General features: G+C 36.4%; 1 protein-coding gene across 1 annotated transcript in view; it reads left to right on the top strand.

Moving 5' to 3' along the window:
- The window catches only part of LOC107679228 (focadhesin-like), a 49,397-nt gene that overhangs the window by 4,983 nt on the left and 34,924 nt on the right, over positions 1-9,490 (top strand). The window contains exons 4-5 of the mRNA XM_016474741.1: positions 436-590; positions 6,228-6,326. Coding sequence (XP_016330227.1) covers positions 436-590; positions 6,228-6,326 — 254 coding nt within the window. The remainder of the gene's footprint in view (positions 1-435; positions 591-6,227; positions 6,327-9,490) is intronic.

Here is a 9,490-nt window from a genome sequence, read left to right as displayed (position 1 = left end):
AATTACCGCCACCTATCTCTCAAATGGACCACTGACACTCTATCTACAATCTCAATTAGGAGTGTCAATGGACCATTTGAGAGATAGGTGGCGGTAATGCACTTATAAGTCTGCGATCCACCGTAAAGCAAGAAGAAGAAGAAGAAGAAGAAGCCTCTTACATTATATGACTGACAGACTGCAACGGTTTGAGTTAAAAATCTTCGTTTGTGTTTTACTGAAGAAACAAAGTCACCTACATCTTGGATGCTAAGCAGATAAACATCAAATTTTCATTTTTGGGTGAACTATCCCTTTAACCATTTAAAGGAAATATGTGCTCTTTAGTTTTTCTGGACCGTTTATGCTACTCTTACAACTCACTGGCTTTCTCACTTATATATTTTTGCTCATGTAGAATATTTTGTATGTTGAACTTGTGTTTTATATCAACAGGGTCAAGCGCTGGAGTCTCTGTGGGAGCAGTGCAGCAGTGACAGTACTGTCGTCCGCTCGGCCTGCTGTGACGCTCTGGTGCTACTCGTAGAACAGGGACATGCAGATCTGCCATATGTGCTCAACACCACCCTTAACCTCCTGCCCTCGGCACGGTATGCTTCTGTCACGCACCTGGCTCTCACAGACTAATGCAGATTGTTATCCCTTGTCATCCCCAATTTAAAAACCTTCAAGTACTTGGGCTGATAAACTGACTCGATGTTGCTTCTTTGACACATTTAAGCCCATATTATAGTGTCGAAGGTGGCTCCAGACACATTTTAAAAATGAGATTTGTTTTTGTGAAACCATGACACACCCTTCACACCCTGTCAAGCCTTGATCGGACTTTATCAGCATTCTCAGGCACTGACCTCTCCCTTGTCTTAACTCTGGAATTAGTCTTTGTTTAAATACATGCAACGTAAAAAAAAAACACTTTTTAGAGACCAATTATGCATCAGAGCATCAAGTGATGTGTACTTTTGATGTTAAAATACTCTCTTCTGTCCCAGTTCAGTATGCAAAGACAACTGTAAGTAAGCATGTCGTAGAATGTATTTATATTTTCCGGAAGAGCTTTAACATTGTGGCTCTGTACATTCATACAGCACAGTTATAAGAGAACTGTAATTATAGCTACCATTTTGAAAAACAAACCAGCAAATGGGGTTTGCTACTAAACTAAAACAAAAACAGCACAGGCATACAAATAGGTGTTTTTGATTTTACTGATGTTTTAAAGCATTTATACATTCAAGCTTGTGAAAATTCTGTAATTCTGCTATCATTAACAGTAGGTGTTTCCAAGATCACACTGACAACTCGTACTGTATACTTGAAGTCGTAAAAGTACTTAAAGGGTCATGAAACCCCCCGTTTCAGCACTGGTTAGTTCTCACCACAGTTTTAAAAAAACGCTAAAAAGGTGGGCGTGGTGCAGAGCGGATGAGGGGAGACAGACAGCACACACAGCTTCGTGTTCAGACAGTTTCATTTCACTCCCATCAAGTTAAAAACACAAATAAATGCACAGCCATTTGCACGAAAACATATATATGAATGCGCTGTTGCACCACTGAGAACTTTTAAGGCTTATTCTGTGGTGTTTATATAAGCCTTTTGACGGGTTGTGTGTCACAGAGCTGTAAAAACGGTTATGCTCACCAAGTGAATGAATCGCGTTTGTGCCGAACTCTTATTACAAAGCAAAAACAAACACTCTTCTTTGATCCAAGACCATTTCTCTCAGTTAACATGCGCAATGTCATCTCACAGTCTGAAACGTCTGTCATAGCAAATCAACACATGCTGTTGTGAATAATTAAGCGAAGCGTCTTCTCATAGGATAAGAACACGCAGTCTCATGAATAATTATGAGACACTGACATGTCATCGAAATACTATAGTCCTTTGCCACTGTGACATCAACACGATGTCGATTTTAAACCCGGAAGACAAAAATAGCACCAAAAACCTTAAAAATTAACCAGTTTTCTCCAACAGTTAAAATTATCGGATGCTAACATTGTCTTCTATGATGTGCAACACAAACACCTCTGCTAAAATCTCAGAAAAAGTAGTCTGGGGTTTCATGACCCTTTAATGGTAGGTGATCATTGTGTTAATCACATGGAGGTGGACAAATTGTCGATGGCTGAGTCTCTGGTTTTGTAGATGTGATTCAAATTACCACAGAAGAGGATTTTTAAAAATAACCATTGTGTTCAAGACCCCAAGAAATTATTCTGAAGTGAGAAAAGAAGCAATTTTCTTTCCTGTGTTCCCATACAGTACTGTTCAAAAATTTGGGGCAGTTAGATTTTTTTTGAAAGAAGTCTTTTATGCTCATTACTGCTGATTTTATTTGATAAAAAATACAGTAAAAACAGTAATATTGTGATATATTATTACAATTTAAAATACATATTTTCTATTTTAATATATTTAAAAATTTAATTTATTCCTGTTTGAAAGTTGAATTTTCAGCATCATTGCTCCAGTCTTCAGTGTCACATGATCCTTCAGAAATCATTCTAATATGCTGATTTGGTGCTCCAAATTATTATTATTATTATTATCAATATTAAAAAACATTGCTGCATAATATTTTTGTGGAAATACATGTACTGTGATACATTTGTTTACAGGATTTCTTTTTAATGAATAGAAAGTTCCAAAGAACAATATTTATATAAAATAGAAATTTTTTGTAACATTATAAATGCCTTTAAAACATATTTTGCTAGACTGTAATGCTTCTACTCCTGTGAGAACCCTGTTTTATTATTGATACTTTTGAAAAGTTTTTTAATCAAGTAAATCTAAATCTTAAACATCTTATATAGTTTTAATTTTGAATAACTAAACCTGGCTCAAACCATGAACAAGGAAATTAAAAATAAATAAATAAATGTCTTTACTGTCACGTTTGGTCAATAAAATGCATCTTTGTTGAATAAAGGTATTCATTTCTTTAAAAAAAAAAACATACTGACCCCAAACTTAGTGTATTTGCTTTTAAAACAAGCGGTTGGAACAGGACTTCAGAAACAAAATGAAATCAATTTGAAATCAATTGTAGGTGGTATTTATTATTTAAGGCTAGTGTATATTCTCTGCACAGTTTAAATGCTTATATCAAAGTTTCATTTGTCAACATTTGGAGTGCACTAGCATATAAATGGCCACAAAACTCCATTTTTGATTTCATCTGCTCTTTAAAACAGTTATTTACTAATGATTAGTCTGTGCTTGTTTGACCCAGTGATATACCGGTCAATCAACTGTTTGGCTTTGTTGAATTGGCCTATTAATTGATTAATATGATTTCTTTTATTTTTGGTAATCGTAACAGACCACATCCATCTGATGCTTTTATTAAAATGCTAAAATTAAGTCTAACCCTGAAGCACAAACAAACACAGATGCTGTTATTGGTTGATTGCTGCTGTAATGTGCTTAGTGTATTGCGTTTTTAGAGGATTACCTCAGTTATCTGCCCACACACTTCCTTTTTCCTTTGAGTTGGACTCTTGGATGAAGATAAGCAACAAACTGAGAGTGCACATCTGCATATTCAGAAATTTGAAAAAAATAAACACATCTGAAATGCAGCCTGCTCCATCAGTCAGCTCATGTGTCTCCAGCACACACACACACACCCTCACGGCTGCTGCTGTCATCACCGTCGCACATAGCAGCTACCCACACAATGTACCCGTTCATCATACAGACCTGTATTTTAAAGGAATAGTTCAAAAATTTAAAAAACATAAACATTCTGTCATTATTTACCCACCCCCATGTAATTTCAAACCTGTATGCTGTTTCTCTTCAGTGGTACACAGAAGTATATATTTTTGTTATATATCGCTATGCCACTTTTGCCTTACAGCAGCAGTTCATAGTGACCAGAGGCTGTCAAGCTCAAGAAATGACAAAAAGCACATAACACACCAAAAACAATAGTCAATATGACTATTCATGGTCTTTTGAAGCCATATAGCGCATAAGCCTTAAGGATAATTTTATGATGCTTTTTTTGGTGGGTTTTTGAAGCTTGCATCACTATGAACTGTTGCTGTATGGCAGAACGTGAGGCTGAGTAAATAATTACAGAATTTAAATGTTTGAGTAAACTATTTATTTTTTTATTTTAAGCACATGAAGACAGTTTATTTATATTTTCTATATTTATTTATTCTACATTTCCTATATTTGCTTTATTTACTTGCTTTATTCATGTTTTTATTGTATTAATATTTAGTCTTATTTATTTACTTGCTTACATTATTTATTTTGGTTATTTAAATATTGAAACTTTTGTCACTTTAAATCCACGTTTATGATATTTATGGTAAAAGGTATTTTTACCAAAGGATATTAGGTATTAATAACAAAAGCGACCAAATCTGAGCTTCTTGTGGCAATAACCTCAGCATTTTAATATATTTTTAGCCTTTTGCTGATTTTATTGATTGGAGAGTAAAGAGAAGACATGAAATATTAACATCTTTACTTAACTTTTACTTTGCCTGTGTGAGAACTGGCATAACTTCATCATTTCAGCATTATGTAGACTTCATTTAGAGCTCATCAAGCACTAAGTGGCACAATTGTTTTCAGCAAGATCTGTTCTTTCATGCATATTCATCCCATAAAATCCAGCAATAAGCAGAGATTTTGTACATATGCTGATTGTAACGTGGAAAACTGGAGTGTTACGGCTTTGCTATGCGCAGTGCTTACAAGGTTCACGAAAGAGCCTAGATGAAAGCTGGTAAGATGAATTTCCTTTCACTGAGTTATGTTTTCCCTCCTGGTAAAATATACAGTAATCAAACCCATAGGAGCTGAGAAATGTACAGTCAGACTTGAGAGAGCTGAGAAGGAGGGATGAAAGAAAACACAGCACATGTTGTCACGCAGAAGTGATTTATAATGTATGAGAAACACTCCACCTGTATTCTTGTTAGGGTATGAGAGCTTTATATCTCGCATCCCAATATGTCATTGGCTACATTTGGAATAGCATACTACCACAGTACTATTTATGCTGTATATAGTTTGTAAACGGTGCATGAGTATGATTTTAAGAACCAAATGACCTCTTACATTGGCTAAAACATGCAACATATAACCAGAACGCACCGAATCCCACAATGTAATGCTCTTGATTTGACCTTCTATTTCCAGTTTGTTGAGAAATCCCAGAAGTAACATAAAAAAGTAACTTTAATGTCATTATCCAAGACATTTTTATGCAATATTGGGTTAAAAATGCAACTTAACTGTGGTTATATGACCTCAAACAAAAACATTGTTGCACACTACTGTTTGGATCATGTATATGTGTTTTCTTTCACTGTGCAGTATGCATTAGTACACTAGCATTCCATTGCAAACACTACCACATACTCAAATATAGCCCTTCTACTTCTGTCTTTCAATAAACAGATGTTTTGTATTTGTAATTTAAAAAGGGTTACATTTGTTCAATTGGATCTTACTTACTTTAGGTGGCATATTTGCATTTATTTTTCTGTTTCGAAATCGAGCAGATTCGTTTTACCTTTACAGATTGTATTCACTTCAGTGATGGATTATGGGTCCATGGTTTTTCTTGGGTAGTATCTGCTGATGTTGATTGTTTTGTTTCTTGCCTGGGCAGGAATGTTCAAGGGCTTCTTACATTGGCTAAAACATGCAACATATAACCAGAACGCACCGAATCCCACAATGTAATGCTCTTGATTTGACCTTCTATTTCCAGTTTGTTGAGAAATCCCAGAAGTAACATAAAAAAGTAACTTTAATGTCATTATCCAAGACATTTTTATGCAATATTGGGTTAAAAATGCAACTTAACTGTGGTTATATGACCTCAAACAAAAACATTGTTGCACACTACTGTTTGGATCATGTATATGTGTTTTCTTTCACTGTGCAGTATGCATTAGTACACTAGCATTCCATTGCAAACACTACCACATACTCAAATATAGCCCTTCTACTTCTGTCTTTCAATAAACAGATGTTTTGTATTTGTAATTTAAAAAGGGTTACATTTGTTCAATTGGATCTTACTTACTTTAGGTGGCATATTTGCATTTATTTTTCTGTTTCGAAATCGAGCAGATTCGTTTTACCTTTACAGATTGTATTCACTTCAGTGATGGATTATGGGTCCATGGTTTTTCTTGGGTAGTATCTGCTGATGTTGACTGTTTAGTTTCTTGCCTGGGCAGGAATGTTCAAGGGCTGATCAAAGTGGTCGGGAGGCTGCTACAGATCCAGGCAAGTCAGCGGGATAACGAAGCAAGCTTCACCTGTCCATATTCAATTAGGTGAGTGCCTTTTCCAAGTGCAACAGCTGCTGCCAGTTTTTTTTCTCAGAACTCTCACTCTTGCACATGTCTAGTCATATTGGATTTTAAACATACAAAATTATTTGCTATGGGCAACAGAATATGATGCAACACTACTCTTTTAAATATGTGTAAATGACAAAATTCTAAATAAAGACCTCTTAGGTCGAACTACTTCAAAAGTTTGGGGCTGGTATGATTTTTTTTTTTAAATGTTTTCTTTCATTAATTATTTAGTTTCACCGAAGCTGCATTTTTTAATCAAAAATCTTCTTCTTCTTTAGTGTTTGCCATTAGCGATCACTGGTGCCATTTGATCCGATCGTTGGCTTGATTATTTAAACAAAAATACAGTAACATATTTATATTGTTAAATATTACAACAAATTAAAATAACTGTTTTCTAAAGCAATATATTTTAAACTGTAATTTAATCCTGTGACGGCAAAGCTGAATTTTTTTGTTTAAGAAACATTTCTTATCATAGTTAAAAACAGTTGTGTTGATTAATGTTTTTCTGGAAACCAGGATACATTTTTAGGATTCTTTAATGAATAGAAAGTTCAAAATAAGATAATTTGAATAAAATAGAAATCTTTTGTAACGTTAATAAATGTCTTAACTGTCACTTTTGATCAATTTAATACATCCTTCTTGAATAAAAGTATTGATTCATTTTTTATTAAATCGTCCTGAGCTCAAACTTATGAGCAGTGATGTATCACAATGAGGTTACGTGACCTCTGAGAAAACACCTTAACCAAGGTTTTGTTCACATTTGAAGATTTATAGGACCACTTTGAGCTTTCTGACCATTACTTACGGCTCGCATATCAACTTTCATTTTCATACATGTTTTTTTGTTTGTTTATTTATATTAATTCATTCTGGCTTATATGACCTCTTATGATGAGTTACTTTCTAATGAATCAAATAACTAATTGTTCTCCTTCTCTCTCGAGTCCTGGTGTGAAGATGAATGGGTCGAGGGTTCTGTGCTGGCCTGGGATTGGGGCTTGGCCTTTAGCACGGGTGGGCACTGAGGGAGGGCTTGAGAATTAATGGAAGATGCCCACTGGTGCTCATTGTGTCCGTCTGCTCGATGCTCCTCTGCAATCTGCTCTGGGGTCACAAAGCCACTTACAGCAGATATCCAACAGAAGCAGAAAGGGTTAGGGTGATGTTGTGTAGGCAGTGTAGAAAAACAAATCAACTCTCTTTCCTCAGAAAAAAGACATCGATGAGAAGCTCAAACTGTAAATCTTTTTATTTGTTCTGGCACACTGTTACCTAAATGCCTACTACACAAAATTCTGCTATTCCGTAACAGTCTTTTATGCTCATCATAAAATCTGTTATTTTCTTTGTTTTATTTTTGTAATATTTTTTATATTAATTTATCCTAGCCCTTCCCCTTCAGACAGATCAAATACATATTATTCACTATGGTGCTGTATATTCAGTCCTACTTCTGTAGACTTAAACTTCCAAATTTTCCTTGACTTCTAAAGTTCTAAACGTCTCTTCTGGTTAAGCAGCCTCGTTCTAAACTTTCAGTTCAGATAAGTGAGATTGAGGTCAATGTGTCAGCCAGCCATTGTCTGGCAGATAATGTTGTGGCTGTCTGCCGAAAACCGCCTCTGATGGATGAACCCTGATAATGTGATGGCTGCACCAGTTGGCCGGGGAACAACAAGAGATAGATGAGCAAATGTTTGAACTGTAGAATGTCTGTGGAGGGAGTGAAGAGCTTTGGTGCAACTCTAACATCTGGCTGGAGGTGACCCAGACCATACATTTAAGTGTTGAAAGACTGTTTACCATGTAGAGGATCTTCAAGGTAGCTTTATAAAATATGTTCCTGTCTGACCCAGTGCCAAAGGCACACACAAACACCATGATCAGGGATTTGGATGAGTTCATTAATCTTAGGATAAAAGAGCATGTGTGTTTGTTAATATAAGGGCCTTCTTTTGTATGTTAGCATTAAGGTTAGACATTAATCACCAGCATAGAATAAGAGGGGAAGACATCTGAGCAAAAACTGCACAAAAAGGAGGCTAGTGCATTAAAGGAACAGTTCACCTAAAAATGAAAATTTGCTGAAAATTTACTCACCCTCAAGCCATCCAAGATGTAGATGACTTTGTTTCTTCTTCAGAACAGATTTGGAGAAATTTAGCATTACATCACTTGATCGCCAGTGGGTCTTGCAGTGAATTGGTGCCGTCAAAATGAGAGCTCAAATTGTTGATAAAAACATCACATTTATCCATAATTTAACTTTTGGCCAAAATACAAGTCCATATTCTGAAATGATGGTTCTTCCAGTTAAAGTGATAGTTCACCCAAAAATGAATTTCTGTCATTAATTACTCACCCTTATGTTGTTACAAACCCGTAAGACATTTGTTCATCTTCAGAACACAAACTAAGATATTTTTGATGAAATCCGAGAGATTTCTAATGGCGCTTTTCCACTGCATGGTACGGCTCGGTACGGTTCACTTTTGGGGGGTTTTCCACTGGGTACAGTACCTGGTACCTGGTACTTTTTTTAGTACCACCTCGGTTGAGGTTCCAAGTGAACCGTACCGTTACCAAAATGTGACGTGTAAACTCTGCTGATCACGGATTGGCCGGAGAGAATCGTCACTACCTGCGTCACTGAACTTGCGACACAAACGCAACAAAACCGCTAGATTTAAATCAGTACAGCCAGCGAAGGATCGAACGCAACTGTTTTGAACGAGCGCACCTTTTTTAACAACCAAAAAGTGGCTGTTTCGTTGTCTGTTGAGGAAGTACAGACGTTCCTCTCGTTGATAGCAGAGAAACGGATCCAGCGAGAGCTTGATGGGGCGGCGCGGAATGAAAAAGTTTTTCAGGAGTCGTGCGGCAGTAGAGGCGGCGCAACTATAACGACATGTGAATAATCCCGCCCACTCTAAAGCGGTACTGAACTGCAGTGGAAACGCAAACCGAGCTGAGCCGTGCTTTTTCGTACTGTACTGAGCCGTGCCGAGCCGAGTCGTACCACGCAGTGGAAAAGCGCCATAAGACAGCCCTCCATAGACAGCAAGGTGGTAGTTGCGTTGCAGTCTATGCAGGGTCAGAAAGCTCTCGGATTTCATCAAAAATAT

Source organism: Sinocyclocheilus anshuiensis, unplaced genomic scaffold (assembly GCF_001515605.1).
Source record: "Sinocyclocheilus anshuiensis isolate Anshui unplaced genomic scaffold, SAMN03320099.WGS_v1.1 scaffold1644, whole genome shotgun sequence".
NCBI classification, from domain to species: Eukaryota; Metazoa; Chordata; class Actinopteri; order Cypriniformes; family Cyprinidae; genus Sinocyclocheilus; species Sinocyclocheilus anshuiensis.
This window is presented reverse-complemented; position numbering and strand designations above follow the sequence as displayed.